This window comes from Magnolia sinica, chromosome 6, assembly GCF_029962835.1.
Source record: "Magnolia sinica isolate HGM2019 chromosome 6, MsV1, whole genome shotgun sequence".
In the NCBI taxonomy this organism is placed as follows: domain Eukaryota; kingdom Viridiplantae; phylum Streptophyta; class Magnoliopsida; order Magnoliales; family Magnoliaceae; genus Magnolia; species Magnolia sinica.
Genome location: NC_080578.1, coordinates 1,947,523 through 1,974,265, shown reverse-complemented (window position 1 = coordinate 1,974,265; position 26,743 = coordinate 1,947,523). Strand labels below are relative to the sequence as shown.

Below are 26,743 nucleotides of genomic sequence, written 5' to 3'. Positions count from 1 at the left end.
GTTAATTTCGTCGATATGAATATGCTCTGCACAAGAGTGTACGTTAGACTGATCTAAACATTCTGCAGCCATATGAATGTTTCAAACGGTGTCCAACGATCTCCACTGTTTTCTGTTATATGGCTCACTTGAACTTTAGATGTACTTTATTTTCTGTTGTTTGGCCTACTTTGGATGCATTTCAGTTTTGAGCTCATGTCATACAAATGATTTGACAAAACATGTAAGCAGTGTAGATTTCTCGGCGTAGATTTCCGCAAACACTATAATAGCCCCGTGTATTTGTCCCATCTGAATCCCTCCGTTGTCACGCGATGGATAAATACAAAAGACAGTAAGGGGCAATTTCGTCCTTGTGAAAAAATAAATAAAAAAAAACAAAAGAACAAAAAACATGGTGGCAGGTGACGACCAGCTACGGTAATTGTTTAATCATTTTTATATATTTGGGAATAGACCAAAACACCCCTTTGGTCAAAATCCCTTCTTTTGTACCACCGGCTGCTGTTGGGAGGCAAGAGTTAGCTCAATTCATTCAACCGTTCTCTTACAGCCCGGCGGAGAAGCTGCTTTGTGGGATTAACAAACTCCAATGGAAGAAGCAGAGAAACCAAAATCCGTCCCAGACCATACCGTTCTCCACGTAGATCCTCAAAGCTCCTCCAACCTCAAACAGTGTCCAGAGAAATTCTCCAAACCAATTTCAGAAGGACATCACCACCACTCCGAATATGAATGGGAAGACGAACAAATCAAAGAAGAAACTGAATCTGAAAGCGAACATATCATTGAAGAATCTGAATCCGAAGAAGAGGTATATTATTCCACCTTAAAGAACCTCAAGAAGAAGCGCACGATTAGACCTCGTACCATCGTCAAATGGGCTGCCTTCATGGTCGTAATGGCCTGCCTCGTCTCCAGCCTCACCATTCCCTCCCTCAGCCACCGGATCCTCTGGGGGATTGAGCTCTGGGAATGGTTCCTCACGGTCCTTGTCATCTTCTTCGGCCGCCTTGTCTCCAACCTGCTCGTCCGGTTAACCGTCTTCCTCATGGAACGCAGCTTCATTCTCCCCAAGAAGGTACTCTACTTCGTCTACGGCCTGCAGAAGGGAGTACAGATATGTGTCTGGCTTGCCCTCGTCCTGCTAGCATGGACACTGATTTTCGTTCCTAAGGTCCAAGTCCCGAGCCGCTCTCACAAGCTCTTGAACAAGGTCACACGCGCTCTGATAGCAATTCTGGTGGGGTCCATCATATGGCTGGTAAAGATCTTGCTTGTAAAAATGCTCGCCTCGTGGTTTCACGTCTCGAAATACTTTGATCGGATACAGGAGAGCATCTACCACCAGTACTTGTTGGATACGCTGTCCGGGCCCCCGCTCCTTGAGGTGGCACCGAGAGGGTCGATTCGGAAGGACGCGTGGGTCGTGAAGCGGCTAATGAGCCACGTGATATCGACGGCGTTGTTCACGACCTCGAAGCAGAACGATGAGGCAATCGAGGGGTCCAAGAAGGAGCATCGCGAGATCTCAAGCGACTCGGAGGCGAGAAGAGCCGCCAAGCGAATCTTCAAAAACGTCGCCAAGCCCGGGGCCAGGTTAGTAACATATTTGGGGGCGGGGATGATTAAGGGACGTATATATTATTTTGAAAATAGAAAGGTTTTTTATTTGATAATTAAAACTTTAATTTTATATTTTAATTTTTTTAATTAGCAAGTAAGCTCTTAATTTTTAAGTAATTAGGAACTTAATTGACTTAATCGGGTGAGAGATTCAGGGCTTTAAATTATTTTAGAAAATACCAAAATTGTTCCCTTAAATCTATTTTCATTCTCTCTCCGGCGTACCCCACGTGATGAATGGTCCACATTAAGGTGGGACCACATAATGTATGGTACATATCAAAGGTGGGTTCCAAATGATGTATTATCCATATTAAGTGAGCGCCACCTAATGGTCCATCCATATTAAAGAAAGGACCCAACTAATGGACCATTGACATAAATGGTGGGCCCACATGAAGAATGACCCATATTGAAGGTGGGGCCCATATGATGGATGGTTCACATAATGGATGAAGTAGACCTCACATGACCCACATCCAAGTTCTTCATCATGGGATAATTACTTTGAATTTAAAGAGCTTCTCTGGACGCCTCACAGAGATTCCTCGAATTCATGAGGAGAAATAAAAAAATAGAAATAAATTCTAATAAAATTGAAAATAAATTGATCGATTAATAAAAATGAATTTACAATCCTTTAAATAGTCATACCAAACTTAGGAAGAAGTTTTATAATCAAACTCCCTAAAAATCATAATTTACTATAAATAGTAAACTTACTATCATGATTTCCACTAGACTTCTTGGTTTTCGGCTAAAAATAATAATTGTCATATTTGGCCTAACCACCTTGTTCTCCTAAGTTTCCTAAGGCTTTTTCATGTTGGGCACAACTCTTGAAATTTAATGAATCAAAAGTTATGATTGAATTAAAACTTATTATAAATACTAAAAATGGAAATAAAATGGATTTTAGACTCTTGATTTGATGGAATCTCACAAATTCGGCATGGATAACCTGGCATGATAGGATTGGTTGGCTAAAGTAGTGTCTCCTATCCCAAAATCATAGGTGGTACGTCGAATAACTCATTCCAATTTGCGAGATATGGCTGTTTTAGTGTTCTGACGGTCCTGATCACTTCCGCCTTCGATCGGGCCTTCTTTGGTCCATCTTAGATGACATGAAAGTGTCCGCAACCCGCTCTACATCACCATCTGCCCACTCAGGGATGTGGGGCCACTCCTAACTTAATGTGTATTGAACCCCACAGTTATTGGACCACTGGATCGGCATGTGGAAGGTCTGATCCACTAGTTGTGTTCTGCTTGCGAAAATCATCAACTTGGACTGCTTCATCGGAGTTGTTGGATTCACTCAAACGTGGACAATGGACAGCTACGATTACCGTATCAGAGAGTGATCTTGAGCCCACTTCCCTTCCCAAAAGGAAGTTATATATCATACTCAGACAAGAAGGACGTGTTATCCATAATCACTCACAGTACGCGTGGCATGCATTAACTCGAATTTAACATGCTAAATTGTGGGACGCAGTCCCCAGGTCAATCCTTTGAATGAGATTGTTAGAACAATCTTCCCCTTTGATTCATGGACACTTGTTTATTGATGGTAAAAGAACATGGAAGAGAAATCGAGAGACTTCTGGGGCTTCAGCGTCTTTGTTGGCAACATCTCGAAGGAAACGTCAAAGGAAGACCTCTTCAGAATCTTCGCAAAATATGGGAGGATTGTTGATATCTTCACACCCTAGGATGGGAAGATGAGAAGAAGGAAGAGTTTTGTCTTCCTCATATTTGCATATGAGGCGGACGCTTTGGCTATCATCGGCGTCCTCCACAGTAGGGTGGTGGACGCCTAATAGTAGCCATGGCTAAGCCCCGAAAACTCCCCAAACCTAACTCCCCAAACTCTCACCTTCAGCCTCAACCATCCAGCTCTCTCTTCCCTAAACCCTTAGCCCCTTCCCACCCTAGCTCCAGAGACCCCTTAAACCCTCCATCTATTAACCCGTAGCCCTCGTCACACCCTCCCCACCCAAACTCCAGACCTCCCTCAAACCCACCATCTCTTAACTTGCGCCCCTCTTCACTCCCTCTCCCTGTCCTGATTGCCACAAACCCCACGGCCCCTAGTGTTGCTCCTCCCCCCTGCTCCTTCTTACATAGCCTTCATAGTGGATCGCGGTAACATCGTGGCCCGGGAGAAGATGCTAGCCCTCTCTCTCATTGCCTTCGCTGAGAACTAGGAGGTCCCCCTCAACCATCTATCTTGGACAATCGCGGCCTCTAGATACTCGGCTTCAGCCATTGACATTGGGCGGATCGCTGCAGACAGATTTCTCCTGTGCTTCAAATTAAGGATGGAGCTTCTCTCTTTCTACTCAGATTCTTCCCTTCATACGAAAATGAGGATTGAGAGAGTTGAAGTTTGGAGCCCAACCTTAGCTGCGTCCCTGGAAGGTACTTGGCTCACTCTCTATGGCATCCCTATTCATGCATGGTTAGATTCGGCCTTCTTTGGGCTTGGTAGCACTTTTGGGAAAGTCTTGGAGATTAATAGATGCTCTTCTCTCGGTTTAGTCCTAATTGGGGCTAGAGTCAGGGTCCTCCTTCATCCAGGGAGGGATTTCCATCTAATTCAGAAGCTGGTAATGGGTAAGGACGAGTACCCCATCTAGGCGGTGGCTGATTCCCATCTTTCCATATCCGATAGGGTGTTTCACCCCACTGTTTTAGTTCCTGAGGTTCATCCTACAACTAAGGAATAGGTGGAAAGAGCATTTTACTACCCTATATCCTCTCTGGATCCTTGTACCCAAATTCCTCCCCCTCCAGAAGCTCTTCCACACCTCATTTCACAAACTCTCGACCCCATCTCAGATGCTCGTCAAAATGAGCTTGTGGACTCTATCATCCCATCTCTCCCCATTCATTCCCCTAATCCATTACGTTCTCAGACCAGCACCCTGTCACCTGCTGATACTTCTTTCTCCCCTCCAATCTTACCTTCCTTAGCTATTTATGACATGAGGTAGCTTCCCTCCCCTGTCCACTAGCCTTCCCATACCTCCTCCCCCCCCCCCCCCCCAATAACCTTCCCCTGCCCAACAACCCTCCCCTGTCCACCCCTTTGCCCAACATCCCCCTCTCCCCCCCAACCCTCACCTCTCCACCAGCCCTCCCCTACTCACCAATCCTCGATCCCCTTTCCAACAGCTTGCATCTATCCTACTGCCCATACCTCTCCAATAGCCCTCACTCACCGTACAACCCTCCCTCTCTAACAACCCCTCCCTCAACCCCAACCTTTCTTCAGCCCCCAAGCAGACACTAGCCTTCTATCCCCTCAAGCACCGCAGCAAAAGATGTTCTTCCACCACTCGAATTTATGGCATCACAGGGCCCTCTCTGAGGAGAATAGCCCCCTCAATGTGGCCTCTCCACTGCTGGATACTGCAGGAATGGCAGTCCTATCAAATTGGGAGTCTATTCCAAGGCGCTCAACCCACAGGCCACCCCTTAGCATTAAAGAAAATTAGTCGGTGGAAACCTCTCATTTTTTCCAAAAATCCTTACCCATCCCCCCTCAGCCTTCCTGCTCATCTCCCCAGCCCCCTGACCTTTCTGTTTCCATCAGTCCTTTCCATACCTCATAGCAGTTTCAGTCATTCGAGACTGTTACCCTCCCCCCTGCAATGCCTCTCCCCTTCCATCTTTAACCAATCCCTACCCCTCTTTCACAGGAGTAGTTCCCTTCTCCTACTGTTAGGAAGAGAATTGCTAAGGTATTCCCCTCCCAGCCAACCTACCATAGAAGGTCTTCCAGACTTTCTTCAAGGAAGGGGAAAATCCGAGTTAAGGCTTCCACGGCCTCTGTTTTCAGTTTGAAAGAGAGACTTAGGAGGATTAAGCGCAAAGATTTTAGGTCCGAGGATTTCGTTTATGGATAGTTTCCTCTCCTAGAACTCCCGAGGAGTGAGAAATAATCCCACTATTGCATCTTTGAAGTGTCTCATCAACAAATTCCGGCTTACCATTGTTGCAATTCTGGAGCTTATGCTCAATAATAGGAAAAGAGTGAGCATTGGCCTGAAATTAAGATACCACTCTTCCACATGCAATGCGGCTGATGGGGGTAAAGTGTGGCTCTTTTACAACTCATCTTGCACTATAGATATGATTGATAGCTCTTCCCAGATGCTATCCTTCTCTGTCACTGTCCGTGGAAGCCCTACTTCATTCCTAGTTTCAACTATCTACACTAAATGCTCTAGAATGTTGCGCAGATATCTTTAAGATCAGCTGGCCAACCTATCTTCAAGTACATCTTTACCATGGCTGGTAGCAGGTGACTTCAATGCAGTCCTTTCGTCAGCTAAACGTTGAGGTTCTAGCCCTTTCGATTCTAGGAGCGCGGCTGAGTTTGCTGAGGGCCTGGAAAAGGCGAGTTTGATGGATGGTGGTTGCATGGGAAATGTTTTTACTTAGTGTAATAACCAAAATAGGCAAGCCAGGAGTTGGGCGAGGCTAGACAAGGCCTGTTGTAACTCTTCTTGGCTGGAATTGTTCCCTACCTTCTAGGTCAAGCTCTTACCCAGGCTTCATTCAGATCACGACCCCCTCCTTATCTCATTCTCAAACATATCTACTCCTTTCCCGAGACCCTTCAAGTTCCAAAGGATGTGGATGGAACATGCTTCTTTCCACGAGCTCATTGCGTCCTCTTGGAAGTCAGACACAGTGGGTGATCTACTCTTCACCCTTCAAAAGCAAGTTGAGAAATGTCAAAACAACCTTGAGGACTTGAAATAAGGAGTTCTTTGGCAACATTTTCACCAAGATTAAGGAGGCTGAGATTGAACTAGCCAGGGCTGAGGAGGCCTCCTTGATAGCGCATCTTCCCAAGCGCACCTTCAGCGCCTTGACAATGCCAAGAACAACCTCGCCTACCTGGAGTTATGCGAGGAAATCTACTGGAAACAAAAATCTAGATGTAACTGGCTCAAAGAGGGTGATTGTAACACTAGTTTCTTCCATAACATGGCTTCTGAGCGAGCCAGGAGATCTCTTATCTAACATGTCAAGCTGGAGGATGGTTCGGTAGTGTTTGACAATGTTTCAATTAAGAAAGTTGCCATTGATTTTTTTCTCCTCCCTCATGAAAGGAAAACCCTCTTCTACGCATGATGATCTTCTTCTTTGCATCCCATTTCTAGTCTCGGCTGCTGATAATAGGGATCTAATCCATGAGCCTTCCCTTGACGAGGTTCTCTTTGCCGTGAAGGGGTTGCCTCCCGATGGAGCCCCAGGCCCAGACGATTTCACAGGTGCATTCTTCCAAGGCTGTTGGGATATCATTGGGCAGGATATATTCCAGGCAACTCTCTCTTTCTTCAGAGGGAGTCCCCTCCCCAGGGCTTTCTCTGCCACTCTGATATGCCTCATCCCCAAAACAGCAAATTCCAATTTTTTTTTTTCTATTTTTTGCCCAATTAGCTTATGTAACTGTGTTTACAAAAATTTCTCTAAGGTGCTTGCAGATAAGCTGAGTAAAATCCTCCTAAAAATAATATCTCTTGAGTAAGGGGCTTTCGTCCAAGGGAGATTCATTGCTGAAAATTGTGCTTTCACTCAAGAGGTATTCAGGGACATCGACAGGAAAGTGAGAGGTAGCAACATTCTCATCAAGCTTGATATGGAGAAAGCCTACGACAAATTAGACTAGAAATTCCTCAAATCAGTCCTTTAGCGCTTTGGCTTCGGGCCTAGTTGGATTAGTTTGGTTGAAAAATGTTGGGCCAACTCCTAGTTCTCTATTCTTATCAACTGTGAACAAGGAGGTTTCTTCTATTCTTCGAGAGGCCTTCGTCAGGGCAACCCGATTTCTCCGGGCCTGTTTATTCTTGCTTCAGAGGTTCTTAGTAGAGGCTTTCAACAACTTTTCATTAATGGGAGCTGCATCCCATACTCCACACGGAGATCCTGCCCTCTCATCTCCCATCAGCTGTTTGCTGATGACATGCTGCTATTAGCGAATGGTGGAAGGACCACGTTAAGAAAAATCGTAGCTTTCCTCCAACATTTTCAATTTGCTTCCGGCCAGAAAATCGGCCCCACGAAGAGTTTCTTTATCCTTTCAGCGTCCCAATCAGAAGCCAGGGCCAGATTTGCACAATCCATGCTCGGTTTCAGTTGGGTTTCAGTCCCGTTCACCTATCTAGGAGTTCTGATCTATAAAAGGCAATCTTTAAGGAGACAATGTAGACACCCCACCCAGGTTAACATCTCAAGAAAGCTAAAACAACCCAAGAACCATGATCAAATCCTAAACCAAACCCTAATCCTAGTCGTAACCTAACCCTGACCCAAAAAGCTTAAAACTTCCAAACCAAGACCTAAAACCGTGATCCAAACCGTTCAATCCACACATAACCCCCGCTTATACATTATACCTTGACTAGAACCCGTTACCCGAGCTTAAGCCCGCCTGTCTGAGCCATAAAATCCCAAAAGGAGACCACCGATCGAACCAGCACATCAAGCAAAGCCCGCACGCGAGAACCCGGCCCGAACGAAGCCCCGATAGTAGTCAGACTACCGCCGGCGGTACTCGGGGTGCCGCCACTCGCGGCCCGCATGTGGACAGCTGTCCCAGTGTCCAAAAGTCAACTTTCCCCTGGATTTACCCCTCCCATCTTCACTATTTACCGTTTTACCAACCCCAAGAGCCAATGGGAGCGCGCCACGTGGCACTCCTCTCTCCCTAGCCAATCACAAGCCTCCATGTCATCATTTTAACCCTTACCTACCCCCTATTTACAGCAATGCCATTGGAGAAGGCTATAAATAGCCCTCTCCTCTTCACATTTCAAACACAACTCTTCACTTCCAAGCTTAAGTGAGAAGGAGAGTGAGAGGGAGAGAAAGAGGAAGAGAGTGAGGGTGAGGAGGAGCTCCTAAGCCTTCAAGTCCAGATTTTTCAGCTATCCCCTTAGCCCACTCCCTACTTTCCCAGCCATCCCAACCTCTAACCTAACTCAGTGAGATCATGGTTCAGTTCATGTTTTAGCCTACTCAAGATCAAGCCAAAGATCCATTCTATATGTAAGCATTCATCATGACATCTACTCCCTTCTCAACCCCCCTGCTTCTCTAGACCTCTAGTGAACATATGCTCTGTGACTTACCATACATCGGATCCTATCACATCAGAAATTCCTAGTAATCTAGTCTATTTTATTTCTTTGCATAATCATCATGGCATCTGCCCTCTAGGTACGGCGTTAGAGGTATGCTCTGTGGCTCGTCGAAATCTCGAACCTTGCTACATCAGAAATCCGCGTGTGTGCCTAGTCCCATCTCGACCACAACATCCATCATTCCTTGAGATTGTTTTACCACACGAAGCAGAGACCGTATGTTCGTACGAGCAGAGAGGGTGCCTAACACCTTCCCTCTTTGTAACCGAGGTCCCTCACTTGGAATCCCGGATCGCATACCAAGAGTCAATCTAAGGAGGAGGGTCTTCAGATTTCTCCAACCTTACATATTCCACGGGTTCTAGCCAACCACGGGATTCTGAGATTATCTGACCAGTGGCGACTCCAACATCCACAAATCGGCCTAATCACCCCCATCAAAAACATATCATACCAATCAGCATGGGCGCCGAATTTTCAGTGTCTACTGACAATTTAAACCCCTCGTTGAAAAATTTCAGCACTGTATATTAGGTTGGAAGGCAAAAATTCTATCCCAGGCTGGCCGTGCCACCCTCATCATTCATGTGTTACAGAGATCCCAGTTCACGTCATGGCTATAGCTGACATCCCCCTGTTGCTCCTCGGGGACCTTGACAGGGCCTGCGCTAACTTTTTTTGGGGATGGGATGGGGACTGCAGATGTTGTCACTAGTTAAAGTGGGATCAGATTGCTCGCCCCAGAGACGAAGGGGGCCTCAGCATCAAGAAATTGGCCCATGTCATGGACGCATTCAAGATGAAACTGGCTTGGATAGTTTGCTACAGGAGAGACGCAGCTGTTGGGTAAAATTCATCAAAGCTAAATACCGAGACGGCCTCCTTGCTCCTAGTGGGACCAGCTTATCCCCCCACGCATCCCCTTTGTGGAAGCGGGTTTGCAGTTTTATTCCAGAAGTGCGGTCCAAATCTCGCAAGATCATTGGCCAAGGTAACATGAACTTCTGGATGGACAACTGGTATGGGATTGGTCCTCTATCAGAATGGGCCCAACTTCCTTCCCCTTCTCATCTAACCTGGGTCTGGGATCTCATTAGCCCCCACAGTTGGATTGACCCTTCTACTGTGCGCGCCATTCTCCTCCAAGTGGTAATGGACCACGTTTCGGAGGAAGGCTGTTGCACCTCCACTGAGGCGGACAAACGTATCTAGGTCCCCTCCTCCTCTAGCGAATTCCAAGTCAGCTCGGCTTGGAATATTTTGAGACAAGTGGGTTTGAAGATGGTTTGGTCCAAATGGGTGTAGCACCTGGCGATTTCGACAAAACTCTCTCTTTTCACTTGGAAGATTATTCAGAGGGTGGTCCCAGTTGATGGAAGGATCCAAGCTATGGGTGTCCACTTGGCATCCAAGTGCATTTGCTGCCCCACACCTCTCCGGCCCAACTCGGAATTTATCGACCACTTGTTCTCGACAAGCATTACTGTTGTCCACATTTGGATCATTTTCAACCTTTTTTTAGTGTGCACTCTACGACCCAATACTCGGCATTTTCCAGGGCTAGCCAATGGTGGGCCATTCTACACTCCGGGAACCGTCTGCATAGCATGCACACACTCATGCCTTCCTTCATATTGTGGGAGATATGGTTGGAAAGGAAAAAAGCTCTCTTCGATAACTCTGATTTCAACGCGTCATCCTGTAGGTTCACCACTAGATTGAAAGAGTTGGCCCAGCTCTCCCCTTTCCTAGATCGCTGTCTCGACATCTAGCCTCCTCCCTGGCGGACCTTCGTATTGACATGCTGGCTCCAATACTGAAACTCCCCTTTGTTGTGAAATGGATCAGACCCCAGAGGGGTTGGATCAAAATCAACATTGATGGCTTGACGTTGGGGAACCCAGGCCCATCGGGAGGTGGGGGCATTGGGAGATGTGCTGAGGGTTTTTTCCTCTTTGGTTTCTCTTCAGGCTACGGCACATGATCCATCTCCCGTGCCGAAATCCGTGCGATCTGTGATGGGCTAGCCATATCCGCTGAGCTAGGCTTCTCTAAGATTGAAGTGGCGTGCGATTCCAAATCAATTGTGGTGGTCCTATCCAAGAATGCATGTCCATTGTGGTCCTTACACTACTAGTTTGCGAGGGTAAAAACTTTGAGTGAACATTTGAGCATTTCTTTCACCCCTACCCCAAGGGAAGCTAATGAAGTGGCAGACGACCTAGCCAGGTGTGGTAGCGCTTATCAAGCCAACTTCTCATATGCCACTCTTGCTTCCCTTCCTACCTCCACACGAGGTCTTCTTTTCCTTGATAGGGTAGGTCTGGGCTACCTGAGAGTCCCTTAGTTCTTTCATATTTTGCTTTTCTTGGGCCCCGATGAATGTCTGCACTGGTGGCTAGTTTTTTCTGTCCATTTGTGTATACTTAGGATCACGTCAGGGTGGGGGGCCTTCGCCTTTTTTTTTTTTTTGCGTGGCCCGCCAAATATACATGTATATCTTCCCTTATGAATGAAATCAATTTTGTTTTTTTTTTTAAAAAAAAAGAAAAGAAAAGAAAAGAAAATGGACACTTGTTTGTTGAAACAGACCCATTGGATTTTTATTTTTTGTTTTTTTAGCCGTCCAATAAATGTACACTGTTATGATAGTTAGATAATCAAATAAGTATAATTTTTAGTTCGCGATATTTAAACTAAGGGACATATTTTGGATAGTTTAATTTGACTTACTGCGATGTCACGTGTCCAAATTTCTGAGTGTAATTTCTAAGTGCCTCCGTATCATTTCTTTCTGCCGCGATAAATAGCTAATTTCATTTGATCCAACAGCTTGAATCTTTTTGTCTTCGGTCTGCTTCAAGCCTCCTGTCCTTTCTTCTTTTCGTCACTTGTACTACACTCACTTGTACTACACGGGATCTATCATGGGTATAGCGTATCAACGGTTTGGATCACTGAACAATTTCAACAAATAAATGATAAATAAAAATTGTACAATGCTCAGACAGGATTCTTTCTGGTTGCCAGTTCGAGAAAGTGGAAACCGTAGTTCAGTGATCCAAAACGCTCATGTTATGGGCCTCGCCGTTGATGGTCCACATGACCAAGGTCGGTGAAGGATAAAATAACCAATAAATCAATGGTTTGATTGGCCTGATTTTTAATAAAGTTTGATATACAGGTACATCGACGACGACGATCTGTTGAGGTTCTTGAGGAATGATGAGGTCCATACCATAATCCAACTCCTTCAAGGATCCGAGACGGGAAAGATCAGAAAGTCGGGTTTGGGTAACTGGGTGGTAAGTTGTTTTCACTGATGTCCATTCATGCTTTCAGCTCTCAGAAAGTTGTCACAGCCTTCCAAATGAGACGGGCAACTTGCCTAGCTAAATGAGCCCGACCCAGCTTTTCACTGGGCTTCAACCTATTTTCACGGGCCTAGCATGCATGGCCGGATCAGTTTTGGGCCAGGCTTCGTCAAAATTCATTTTAGCCCAACCTCACCTGACTTTGCTAGCCATTCTAATCCTTGATTAAGCAGGCTGTTGATTTTGTTCCTTTTGGTGTCTATTTCTTGCTGCATGTGGCCCACTTGATCAATAGATAGATAATGTCATATTTAAGTGGGAATTAGGGAATTTATTGATGTTTGGACCGGGCTGGGTCGGACCCGACCCAGCCAAATTTTTTGGGTCGAGATTTTGACCGCTGGGCTTGTGTTGGACTCAGCCTTTGACCTTAAGTTGGGGTCGGGCAGGGTCTAGCAGGGGCAAGTGGAAGCAGATTGGTGGTGTCATACATCTCCGTGGTGTGTTGATGTGTCTGATATATGTGTTATATCCATTTTGTCCGTCCATTTTTCAAGATCATTTTAGGGTTGGGGATGAAAAATAAGGTAAATCCAAAGCTAAAGTGGACCACACCATAGAAAGTAATGGGGATTGAATGCCTACCATTGAAAACTTCTTGGGCCCACAGAAGTTTTGGATCAAGCTGATATATATTTGTGTTTTCCATGAACAGGTTGGATGGGAAATAAACATCACAGTGGATCCTAAGAAGGTTTCAAAAGGTAGGCATCACTGTCCCCGCCGATTTATGTGTTGTGGTCCATTTGGGCTTTATATCTACCTATTTTTTCATGACATGCCCTAAAATGATCTTGGAAGATGGATAGACAGCGTGGATATAACACATACATCATGGTGGGGCCCATAGAACTTGGTGATGTCAACACACCATTGATGTTGATGTTAGGCGTTTCTTTCTTGTCATTACTATGATTATTTGCTTTGTAAAATGATGTGGATGCCCTCATTGAAAAGTATTAATAGGACGTTGGGGAGTGGATTGCATCACGTCATGACTATATCTATGTTGTTACCTGTATTGAAGTTCTTTATAATATCATAGATGAGACAACTATTATAGGTTTATGAGTGAAATTGAAGAGTATTTATTTGATAAAAATCTCTCACCCATTGTCTATTTCTAAAGAGGTGGTTTTATACTCTAAAAATAATATATAGAAGGGTTAGATCTATCTAAACATATTAACACATTCAATAAATTAGTTTGTAAATTAATGAGTGTTGAGGTGAAGATGGATAAGAAGATAAAATCCTAATTTTGTTACAGAAACATTTATGACATTGTGTATTTCTGTCAATGTAGAATCTTCGCCGTGAGTCTATAAATAGACCAAAGTTCCGTAGGTGGAAAGCAAGCTCAAAAGTTCACAGTCTTGTACTACCATTTTCCAACCCAAAGTTGCATTTTGTATGCTAGTAATAACATGAACGTTTGCTTTCTTGCAGGTGAACGCTTATCACGAGCGAAAAGCTCTTGCTTTCTCCTTGAATGACACAAAGGCACTGACACAGCAGGTAGACAAGCTAGTGAGTGGATTGTGCATAACGGTCATAATCGCTGTGTTTCTGCTGGTGACGGGCATTGCAACTACCAATGTCATATTCCTCGTCACATCCCAATTACTACTCATGGGATTCATGTTCGGGAACACTTGCAAAGCCATCTTTGAATCCATGATCTTTTTATTCGTTCAGCAACCTTATGACATTGGTGACCGTTGTGTCATTGACGGTATTGAGGTGAGTTTTCTTGTACATCTTGTATCAAAGTATCATTGGAATTTTAATACAATCTGTCTACATTATAATTTCTTAGAAGTTGGTCCAGTTCGCATGGGAATTCGAATTTTATCTAATTACATTATCTTTTGTTGGCCTTGTTAAGAACATGGTAATGCAAGCTTGTTAACTCAGTTAAGTATGTCTTTACAAGAGTAAAATGTTTTGTGTGGACGCAAGTGGATTTAGTGCATATTTAGCTTCAACTAGGACCAAGTTAACTAAAACTGTCTTACCTAGTCATCTTTAGTTTGGAGAAAGTTGAATCGACTCATCCAAATTGGAGCAAAATGGGTTTTCCAAATATTGCAATATATATTTTTATAATCATTTTCTTAATATAATAATACGTGTGTTAGATTGTACATGTCCCATTGATTGTGTACAGTAGATTAGATTGTATATATCTCAATGATTGTATAGGATAAATATGCCTCATCTTATTTTGATGTAGGACAAGGCACAAATACATTCCAAGCATAGCTGGACCAAAAGATGGCCAAATGGAAGTAGATGTAGTTCATTAAATCCGGGCCCAACCCTATATAGGGCATGGTGTAATTGGCCCCAAAGCACGTCCAGTTTGAACAATTTCATTTTAGATAAGGTGAATTTACCGTTTGAAGTGTAAACCGTAAATTGGCTATAACTTTTGATCCAATTATTGTTAAGGGACATATGACCTATCAATCTTTACCATAATAGGCCATCTATCTGTCTGTTTTAGAAGATTACGCACACTTCCAGTTTAAAATTGAGATTTTAGAAAATTTTACTATTTTTAGTATTTTCAATTTTTATGGCAATTCCTTATTTTTAAAGTTTTAGATTTTTCATCTTTTTTAGAAATTGATTGTAATAATGTTAGGAATGCTCCAATAAAATTAATTTTGGACTTCTTAATTTTAATTTTTTTTAAAACTAGTTTTGGTATGTTTTATTTTGGTTGAATTATGACTTTTATTAGGATTAGAATTTTGCTGTTTTGAATAATTTTGAATTATGATTTTTATTTTTTCTTTATTAATAATGTAATGGAGAAATCATACACATTAGACATTATTCAATAAAAATATTTAAGTTTTATTTATTTTTTGTTGTTGTCGATTCAAAGATCTTCCTCTTCATCTTTTCATGATCTCCCCTCTGTCATATTTGATAGGATAGCTTTATAATCTAGCTATATGACTATAGTATTCTATTCTCCTCTTTGTACGAGGTTTCTCCTGACGATGAATAACACATGCATTATTGCAATCGTGCTTGGAGATTTCTATGTGAACATTTTTATATAAAATACTTTCAGGTTTTTTTTTTTAATATACATTTTAATATCAATATTTAGTAGATAAACATGTTATTACATAAATAATGCCAATTATTTTCTATGTTATCATTATACAGAAGAATCCAAATTTGGTAGAGCCATCTCAACATTGCACGTGTCCGGATGACGAATCAATCAGCCATCATTTCATAAATAACACCTATTACACAATCCATTATATTACCTTTCTTCACTTTCCCATCCAAAATGTTTTGACAATTAGCCAATTTTGTTTCGTTACTTTACAGGCCACTCATCAACGGCCAACACCATCTAGTCTACGTGCAATCCCCGGTGGGTGCAGCAAGATGGACGGTCCAAAGTGATAAATCACAGTGTCATGTCCACTATTGAAAGATTGCCTTACCATCTTTTGGATCTTCTGCTAGCTTTACCAGCTTCATGGTGTTCATCGATTACTGTATGAATACATCAAATACAGTTTCATATCAAAACACAATCCATGTGTTTTGAGTCCTACTAGCATCGCCTGGATTTTGACTAGTTTCTTAGTTGCACCTATTAACTAATGGCATTTCTGCAATTGTATTACTAATAATATCGAACAAGGAAGTGTTCTATTCTTTCTTGTGTTGAAAGCTGCATCATGAGCTGATTTTTGCACAGATGGTTGTGGAAGAGATGAAACTTTTGACGACAACATTCCTCCGTTTTGACAACAAGAAGATTGACTACCCCAATGTGGTGTTGTTCACAAAGACCATCAGCAATGTCAGCAGAAGCCCTGAAATGGGGGAAACCGTCGAATTTTCAATAGATGCTTCCACTTCAGAGGATACGTTCAATGCCATGAAGATAGCCATTAAAAGGTAAGAACAACTATCATCTTCATGGGTTTTACGAATATTGCGTGGTGCCACTCAAAGTGGATCCCACCACCATAAATGAGCCGAATCTTGGTGATAAAAAGCTTTCATCTAGTGAGCCTCCTCCCCTGGATGGCCCATGGTGCAAGCACTGATTTCAATTAGGGGTGGCAATGAGCTGAGGTATAAGGCCAAGGCTTGGGATCCCGAAGTTGGTCCAAGAGCTGGACCCAATCTTGAAATTTAGGCAGGTGTTCAGGTTGGTCGGGCTGGGGCAAACGGTGAATTGTGCAGCCCGGGCATGGTCAAATCATCAATTAAGTCAGTGTTGTAAACCAATAATAATAATAATAATAACAGGACAATTTGAATACACTTGTAAATGGTCTCATTAAACATACACCTACTGTTCAAAAGCAAGTTTAGATTGAAGGTGGTGTTTCAATGTTCAGAACCATTTATATGATGGGAAGGATGAAGGGGATTCCTTAAAAACTTTCTTAGATTTGGACCATTTTAAACATTTGATAATGTAACTCTCTTTTTCAAGGTCAGTGCCAAGTCCTTATAAGCCTGTCTAGGGGGGGAGCTAAGGGTAGGGCTTAGGGAAGTAGGGCCACACCAGAGCCAACCCCTGACCGGCCCTAGATGGGCCCATTGCTATATCTAATGTAAATTATCTTGTAAATCCAGTTAATCACGCTCTTAATGGCATGTGTATAAATGTGGTGATGAATGCAGATATATAGACAGCCAACCAAAGCGTTGGCAACCAAAGCACTCGGTGGTGGTGAAAGCGATCGAGGATCCGAATAAAATGAAGATAGCTCTCCACGTTATGCACGCCATCTACTTTCAGAACTTTCCGGAGAGAAATAACCAAAGGTCAGATCTCTTCTTTGAGCTGAAGAAGATCTTGGAGAGACTCCACATCAATTACAACCTCCCCCCTCAAGAGAACCATCTCTCCCAATTCACCATAGCCCCTGAAACGACTACAATGCAGGGATGATGGCGATGCAGAGCTGAGCCATGCAATCATATTTGCCACTGTGGAAGACGTCTGGCGGTCTGATCTGTTGATGATGTAATGCGTGGGTGGTGTTTGTTCTTCCAACTAGTGGTGACTAATGGATAAAGTACGTCTCTCCATCTCTCATGATTTTAACACTCGACGACTCATCGTGGTTGACTCGGATTCGATATTACCTGATCTAGTTTGATACCAGGGGTCACCCCGGAGTCACCTGGACTGAACTCAGACCCAAATAAGTGGATCCGACCTTGCTCTCACTTGCTCTTGGACCCTATTCCACTACAACACCAGTTGCACGGAGTGTTGGGAGCCTTGCACAAAACCTGAGGATCTAGCCTCCCGAAACAAACCAGAATTATAGAATAATAAAGCAATGAAATAAGTCAAAGCATAAACCATACAATACTAGGGATTTTTACGTAGAAAACTATCAAAGAGGTAAAAATCACGGGACCTCGTCTAGATCAACAATCCACTATAAAGCAGAACGTTACAACCGATTACAAGCCCACACCGCTTGGATCAAACCTTCTTCACTTACGCAGGAGTAGATGAACAATAAGAAAATAATGAAAAACGGAGAAATCTCACCGATTAGGAAGACGTAGAAGTGCTGAGATGTTGACCGTCAAGTAGATCACCTCTACGAGCAGAATCTCCCTTCCACAAGCTTCCTCTCTCTCTCTCACACATTTGATAGCCCTAAGTCCTCCTAGAAAACCTTTAGGAAACCTTATAATACCCTAGAATACACCCCAATCCCGCATACACCCCTTTATATAAGAATAAAAAGAGGTAGAATTCAAATAGGAAACAAACAATCGCAGAATCCGCGTTTTCGCAATCGCATCTGCATAACTCTTTGATGATATCGAAGGTCTTTCGATGACAACCTTCAATTTCATCTAAGGTCCTTCGATGATATCGAAACAGGAACAAAACTGTCCAGCGATCAGGGGTGAAAAATTTCTACAATTATCGATCTCATTGAAGGTCTTTCGATGACAACCTTCAATTTCATCTAAGGTCCTTCGATGATATCGAAAACAAACCAAAACTGTCCAGCGACCAGGGGTTAAAAATCTCAAAAATATTCGATGATATCGAAGCTAGTTCGATTTCATCGAACCCAGCAATGAGGAGAAAATCCTCATTAAATCTCTTCCTTTTTGACTCAAGAGGAATTCACCTTCTTCAAGCCAGCTTGGTTTCTACAAACCTCAAACTTGCCCTTGAGCAAAGCCTTGGTCATCATGTCTGACCCATTATCGTCCGTGTGGACCTTCTCAAGCTGTAACATCTTCTGTTCCAAAGTATCCCTGATCCAGTGATACCGAATCTCTATGTGCTTTGACTTAGAGTGCTAACTTGGATTCTTTCTCAATTGTATAGCACTTTGACTATCACAATAGACCACGTGCTGCTCTTACTTCATGCTAAGTTCCTGTATGAACCTCTTCATCCAAAGCATCTCTTTACATGCCTCTATGACCGCAATGTACTCGGCCACTATCGTCGACAATGTTACAACCTTCTGTAGCTTGCTCTACCAAGAAACCATGCCCCCTGCAAACGTGAACATGAACCCCGATGTAAATTTCCTGGAGTCTATGTCACCTGCCATATCTACATTTGTGTAGCCCTTTAACACAGGTTTTCCTTCACCATAGCATAGGCTCAACTTGGATGAGCCTCTTAGATAATGCAGTATCCATTTCATCGCTGCGCAATGCTCTTTGTCAGGATTGGCAAGATATCGGCTGAGAACACTAACCGCATATGCTATGTCTGGGTGTGGACACACCATAGTATATATCAAACTTTCTACTGCTAACGCGTAGGGTATTTCCTGCATCTCTTCCACCTCTGCCTTCATCTTGGGACAGTGCCTGTCGCTCAATCTGAAGTGACCATCCAGTGGAGTACTAACCTGCTTCGCAACATTCATATTAAACCACTCTAGGACTTTCTCAATTTACCGCTCTTGTGACAGTCAAAACTTTTTGCTGCTTCTGTCACGGGTTATCTCCATTCCTAGGATTTGTTTAGCCCGGCCTAAGTCTTTCATCGCAAACGACTTGCCCAACTCCTGTTTTAGCCGATCGATCTTCTTGATGTCTTTTTCCATGATGAGCATGCCATCAACATATAACAGCAGAACTAAGAAATCACCATCTAAGAACTTGCGCGTGAACACACAGTGGTCCGACTCCGTTCTGTCATACCCATGCTTCAATATAAACGAGTCGAACTTCTTGTACCATTACCGTGGAGCTTGTTTCAGCCCATACAAGCTCTTCATCAGCCTACACACCATATGCTCCTTGCCCTTGACTTCGAACCCCTCTGGTTGGTGCATGTAGATCTCTTCTTCCAGGTCACCATGGAGAAAGACAGTTTTAATATCTAACTACTCTATCTCCAGATCCATGCTAGCCGCCAACCCAAGCAACACCCGTATGGAAGTTATCTTCACCACTGGTGAGAATATCTCATCGAAGTCTATACCTTTCCTCTGACCGAACCCTTTCATTACAAGTCTGGCCTTGAACCTCGTCTGTGAATTCTTTTGCTCAACTTTCTTTCTGAACACTCACTTGTTACTCAGTGCTTTCTTACGCCTAAGCAGTTTCACCATATCATAGGTGCGGTTCTTATGTAAGGATTTCATCACCTCTTGCATAGCTTTCAACCACTCCTCCTTATGCTCGTCAACTAGGGCTTCGGAATAATTTTCTGGCTCTTTCCCATCGATGAGCATAATGTACTCATGCAGCGAGTACCTCTTGGACAACTGTCTGTCCCTAGATGACCTCCTCACCTGTGGCTCAGCAGGTGGATCAAGTGGGGGCTGCTCCCCCGATCCATCTTCTGTAGGAACTCCCTCGTCCTCTACACCTTACTATACTCCCCCATCATCAGGCACCATGAGAGAAATAACCGGATCCATGTCCTCTATCTCACCTGAACTAGGCTGGTTCTTCTCTAGCTTACCAGTGTCTTCAATACACTAATCTTCAAAGAAAACCACATCTCTGCTCCTGATGAGCTTCTTCTCGGTCGAATCCCACAATTTGTAACCGAATTTTTCATCACCGTACTCCAAGAATACACACTGCTTGATCTTCATATCGAGCTTGGAACTCTCGTCCTTTAGTACGTGAACGGATGCCCTGCATCCAAACACCCTAAGATGACTGTACGATGAGTCTCCCCACCATCCATTGTTGAGGGTCAAATATTGCATATTAGACCCCGATTATTGCTTGGATTTATGAACATGATACCGTTTAATTGCTGCTTTAATCATGTTTGTGATGTAGAGTGTATTTACGAGCATGAATGAAAAGGGAGCTTAAAGCATGGATTTAACGCTCGATGACACTAAAGGCAAGGGATGGACTCTGGGGACCAAGATTGATGGAATTACACACCAAAGATCCGAGAAAATCGGAAAATTGAAGCTCAAGTGGCCCAAAATCATCCGAATGCAAGATCACGGGTTCCCACCATTCGTTGACTCGAAACTCCATACATGGCCCGAGGACCATAAATTAACCATACACGTCAAATTTCAGCTATTGAATCCTTGTAGAAGTGGCCCAATAGATAGATCAGCCCATAAACCGTCGATTTTGGGCTCACATGACATCTGGATATGCCTTAATTTTTGACTCAACGCCTTAAATGATATGCGAGAATGGATGGACGGAGTAGATTTCTCACAAACATCTCTGTGGGACCCATACATGTAGCGCATGTGCAGGTATGCAGTGTCTTTGGCGTACACCAAACATCGAAACGTTTCAAGCGCTAACCAACTCTTCTTCTCGAACCAGAAAATTCTCACGGCGGCGGACGTGGGTCTGCTGGTTTCACTCAGTGGGGCCCACCCCTTGCTCATTTGAATGATCTGAACTGTCCATCTGCTCCAAAGGGGAGTCGTGACCATCTCTAAGCTTTCTCTTCGGACTCATACAAATGTAAGCATGTAAGAGCACTGTCAATCGCAGAATGGACGACGGAATAGAAAACGACGTGGGCCACACCGATTCTAATAAAAAATTATCCATTTCCAATTGGTTTTTCGAGTAAACTTCAATGATCGGTGTGGATTTTTTCAACCGACATCAATCGTGGGTCCACCGACCATCATAGCGCTAAACGCGCAGGCTCTGTTTCGCAACGGAGCCTGCGGGTGAATCTTGTGGGCCACCACCGTACTTCATCGATCGGATCTGGATCGTCCATTAAGAGCCCAAGGTCCCTCTCATTCAAGCCTAGATGGCTGAATCTTAGAAGACAATGGAGATCAGTTTTTATTCATCCAAACGAAAGATGGATGGTGAACTGTACCGACAAGAGGGCCACATCATCAGCAGTCTAAAACTAGCCATCTCTGAGTGATTTTTTCTTGTGAGTCTAATGGACGGCGTGGATTTCTCATGAGGATCCGCTCATGGGTCTCGCCAAGGTTCAACGCAAGAATGGCTTGCGTAAGAGGGTACTACTGCGTAAAATTTCTGCATAGAGTGCGGAAACTCCACCGACCTCCTTGTGCACTCCCAGCCAACCTCCAGCATCTATATAAGAAAGAGGGAGGAGAGAGCTAAGGGATTCGATCTGATCAGGAGGCGGTGAACGTGGAGCCGAGAAGGAAGTGGGGCACGGGCAAGCTTCAAAGAGTTCCTTTCCTTCTCTTTTCTTAGTTTTTGCTTATGTTTAGTTGAGATGTTTAGCCTTACCATGTTCATAAGTAGCTAAACCTTTTAGCTAGGGCTAAGAGGTGAAGCCTATAGCGTGATGGGAGACTTTCTACTATGCTTTTTGTTTAGACTGAATTGATGTTGATTTTGGTTTTAATTAAGGGAATATTTTTTTTAGTTTTTAATGGTCTGTTGTGACTAAAATTACAATGGGTCTGCGATGACTTTGAGCATGTTCCTTTCCTTTTATGTGTATGACATCAGGAAGCCCTATTGTTCACCATCGTCTCCTAGGCATTGTTGGATGACGATACCCTTCCTAAACTTCATACATTGTTGATCAGTTGCTAATTAGTTTAATTATGTTGTTTACTTTGTCGCCTGGACATGGTTTGGTGATGGAATCCCTTTTAATTCATATATCCTTCATCTCTTTAAAATTATATCAAAGGAAATTCAGTTTAAATTTCCATGATTTCCCTGATCTTTACAAGTGGATCCTCTGAATCCCTAGTTTCCTACCTCTAAATTTCTTAAGTTTTACATTAATATTTCACCATTATTCCTCAAATTATAATCAATTTAGTTTCATCTTAGTCTCATTTTAAGTCTACCTAGTTTCAGATCACGTACAGGTTTCTATCCCTTGGGATTCAACCTCGGTCTCACCGAGTTTATTACTACATCACAACACTATACTTGGAGAGTGAACCCACACCTTCTCGAGTACTTCTCCATTCAACGGGGCTAATAGAGACCTATTTATCAAATACACCACCATGTGCATTGCTTCTCCCCAGAATGTCTTGGGCAACTTCATATGGGATAACATGCATCTGATTCTCTCAATAATGGTGTGATTCATTCGCTCAGCTACACCATTATGCTAGGGGGTCTTGGGAACCGTCTGTTCATGCCGTATACCCAGGGACTTGCAGTATTCATGAAAGTCACCAATATATTCACCATCATTGTCAGTGCAGATGCGCTTCAATGATCTACTGTCTCTCTCTCGACCATAGCATGAAACAATTTAAATACACCAATGACCTCGTCCTTGGATTTAAAAGCATAAACCTAAACCCTCTTAGATGCATCATCTATAAAAGTGACAAAATACAATGCCCCACCCAAGATTTTTGTCTTCATAGGACCACAAACATCAGAATAAACCAAATTTAATGCATGCACTTTATTAACATGAGAAGCAGTTTTAATGAATGAAACTCTATGTTGTTTCCCTGATAAACAATCAAGACATGTTTTGAGAGGTATACTTGTCACATCTAGAAGAGCCGCTTCCTCGCTAGTAGCTGAAGCCATTTTTCACTCATGTGGCCTAGATGCCTGTGCCACATGTCAATAGCTGAATCTTCCGTTGCATTCAAGCCACCTTTGCATACATTGACACATGCCTTGTAGAGGGTGTAACACTTCTTTCCTCTGGCCACGATCAACGAACCCTTGATGAGCTTCCAGTGCCCACCAGCAAACCAACTTTCATAGCCATTATCATCCAAACTTCCTGTCGACATCAAGTTGAGGCGAAGGTATGGGATATGTCTCACATCCCTAAGAACCAATGTGCAGCCCACATCGGTCTTCACACAAATATCATCGACCCCTACGATCTTTGATACGCCAGAATTTCTCATCTTCACGGTCCCATAATAACTTGACTTGTAGCTTGTGAAGAAGTCCCTACGTGGAGTCACATGAAAAGAAGCTCCTGATCAATCACCCAGTCAGTGTCCTGACTCGTATCCGTGAGACATACATCGTGATCTGCTGAAAAAATGACTACAACGTTGCCATCTGAAGCGACCGCAGTGGAATCTGATTCATCTGTCTTCTCCTTTCCTTTTCCTTTCTTGTCGTTCTTCTTACCACGACATTCGTGCTTGTAGTGGCCCTTCTTTCCACAATTCCAGCAATCAACATCTTTTTTGTTACTCGACTTACCTTTTGATTTATCTCGGGCCTTTCCGCCCTTCCTATTCTTTCCTCTCCCCCGTCCCTGTATCACAAGGGCCTCTTGCTGAGTAGACCTCTGAGACTTCCTCCTTATCTCCTCATTGAAGAGACAACTGGTTACCTGTTCCATGGATACCTTTCTGTCTGGCGCGGAGTTACTTAGAGACACCACCAATATCTCCCAACTGTCAGGCAATGAACTAAGTAATAGTAAAGCCTGCAATTCATCATTCAAGACCATCTTCATAGCGGAGAGCTGGTTCACTATATTGCTGACCTCATTCATGTGCTTCGCCACAGAACTACCATATTTGAACTTGAGATTCACAAGTCGCCTTATCAGAAAATTTTTATAACCGGCTGTCTTCCTCTCATACAGCCCTTCCAATTTCAGCCATAGGCTAGCAGCTAAGGTTTTCGTAGACACATAGTGGAACACAGAGTCATCCAGCCATTGTCTAATAAACCGCACCGCCTTTCGATCCAACTTCTTCCAATCATCATCAGACATATCCTTGGATTTTGCTGATATGCCTAAAATTGAAGAATATAGGTCATTGCAATAAATTAAGTCCTCCATCTTAGCCTTCCATATGGTCCAGTTAGAACCATTAAGGTTGATCATCCTTGATGAGTCACCTTCCATAATTCTAAACCGATCTTACCCGTTCAATGAATTTACCTCTGATACCACTTTGTTGGGAGCCTTGCACAAAACCTTAAGATCTAGCCTTCCGAAACAAACCAAAATTATGGGATAATAAAGCAATAAAATAAATTAAAGCATAAACCACACAACACCAGGGATTTTTACGTGGAAAACCCTCAAAGAAGTAAAAACCACGGGACCTCGTCCAGATCAACAATCCACTATAAAACTGAATGTTACAACCGATCACAAGCTCACACCGGTTTAATCAAACCTTCTTCACTTACACATGAGTGGATAAACAATAAGAGAATAAAAGAAAAAAGCGGAGAGATCTCACCGATTATGAGGACGTAGAAGCGTTGAGACATGGACTGCGAAGTAGATCACCTCTATGAGCAGAATCTCCCTTCCACAAGCTTCTTCTCTTTCTCTCTCTCTCTCACACACACACACACACTTTTGATAGCCCTAAGCCTTCTTAGAGTATCTTTAAGAAACCTTAGAATACCTTTGAATACACCCCAATCCCGCATACACCCATTTATATAAGAATAGAAAGAAGTATAATCAAAATAGGAAACAATTTTTGCAGAATCTGCGTTTCCGCAATCGCTTCTACGTAACTCTTCGATGATATCGAAGGTCTCTCGATGACAGCCTTCGATATCATCTAAGGTCCTTCGATGATATCGAAACAGGACCAAAACTGTCCAGCGACCAGGGGTGAAAAATTCTTACAATTATCGATGTCATCGAAGGTCTCTCGATAACAGCATTCGATATCATCTAAAGTCCTTCGATGATCTCGAAACAGGACAAAAAACTGTCCAGCGACCAACGATGAAAAATCCGACAATTATCGATAATATCGAAACTGGTTCGATTTCATTGAATCCAGCAATGAAGAGAAAATCTCCATCACGGAGTGGCTAAAACACCCGAGCTGTGTGGTTCCCACCATGTTATGTGGGTGTGGAATTAATCCATCCCTCAGGTGCGTCCTTTACCATTCACTGTAAATCCGGAAAACAGCCTGTTCCAAAACTCAGGTGTGGTATACCAGATGGAACTATGTAAAATAATGCCTGAAACTTCTAAATTTACCCCATGTGGCGGACCTGAGTATTGAAGTCTATTCTTCCTAGTGAGGAGCAACTGTTGAACGAGTGAGATGAATTAGACAGACTATGGTGGACACAACATAACCCTACGGTTGGCATCGCGTCTTTATTTTTCACTGTGGTATGGTGCTTTCTAGTTGTGCAACGGGCTGATATCTGTCCCCAAGATCACGGGGCACACCTGATGGATATAGTGGATCACACACTCAAAATGCGGTGAGCAAGCAAAGTTCAGTTGTACTCATTGAATACTTGTTGTAAAAGATTCTGGTCCTCTCTCCATGGTTTGGTGATCTAGACCAGTGATTTGATGGGCTCCATCTCCTAATGGTTTGGTGATCCAGACGAGTGATTTGATGGGCTCCATCATGGATGATGCTGGATGCTTTAAAAATCATCCAAATTGAAAGATCTTGACATTTCAATCAGTGGCCTACAAATATAGGAAATAGAATACAATAATCTTACCGGGACAAAAGCCACGTTTGATGGCTGGTATCTTTGAATCTGGATAAATTTTTTGGGCATCCACTATCCATTACGCAGCTCACGATATGGGTCCAATCATAGGTAAGATGGAAACTGGGCTGGGCTAACCCTGCCTGCCACAGACCATTTTTTGGCTGAGTTTCGGGGCCATCGATGGGATCCGGGCCTGAATTTTAGGCCTTTTACTAATTGATCTGTACAGGGTCTTACACCTGTCACCCCTACTCAGTCGAACTGATGTAGAGTAGGTTGCGGACACTTTCCTGTCGAAAAGATGGACTAGATAAGGCTCGATCAGAGACTAAAGTGATCAGAACCATCAGAACCTATTTTGGATTTGCTTTTTTTTGGTCTCATGTACTATTATGATCTTTTGAAATTAATGGGTAGAGGGAATGTCACGAGGAAATCACAATGGGCCTTTCTGCGCTTTGGATAAGCAGACCAAACATAAGGAGGGTCATTAATTTCCCTTTATCTTCGACAAAAGTGGTGGATTCGTTTGTTGACATCGAAACCTGCACGGGAATTCTCGTGCCACTTGTTTTATGTAATCGGGCCCACCATCTGTATATGTAAAATCCATACCGTCCATCAGGTGAGCTCCTCGATTCTTGAGTTTTAAGTCAAAATGTAGCCAGATCTACAACCTAGGTTGGCCGC

At 43.3% G+C, this 26,743-nt stretch overlaps 1 protein-coding gene across 1 annotated transcript; it reads left to right on the top strand.

Annotated features, from left to right (window-relative positions):
* Positions 1–537: 537 nt before the first annotated feature.
* On the top strand, positions 538–17,249 carry LOC131247916 (mechanosensitive ion channel protein 10-like). The gene is made up of 5 exons (XM_058247876.1): positions 538–1,599; positions 11,977–12,097; positions 13,616–13,909; positions 15,903–16,105; positions 16,844–17,249. The coding sequence occupies exons 1-5, from the start codon at positions 593–595 to the stop codon at positions 17,112–17,114; spliced, it is 1,896 nt and encodes a 631-aa protein (XP_058103859.1). The 5' UTR covers positions 538–592; the 3' UTR covers positions 17,115–17,249.
* Positions 17,250–26,743: the final 9,494 nt, after the last annotated feature.

Excerpts from the sequence above, each read along its gene's own strand:
- LOC131247916 (XM_058247876.1), top strand. The coding sequence starts at position 593 with ATGGAAGAAGCAGAGAAACCAAAATCCGTCCCAGACCATACCGTTCTC. Across the intron at positions 1,600-11,976 it reads GTCGCCAAGCCCGGGGCCAG|GTACATCGACGACGACGATC; the intron begins GTTAGTAACATA and ends TTTGATATACAG. Across the intron at positions 13,910-15,902 it reads GTGTCATTGACGGTATTGAG|ATGGTTGTGGAAGAGATGAA; the intron begins GTGAGTTTTCTT and ends ATTTTTGCACAG.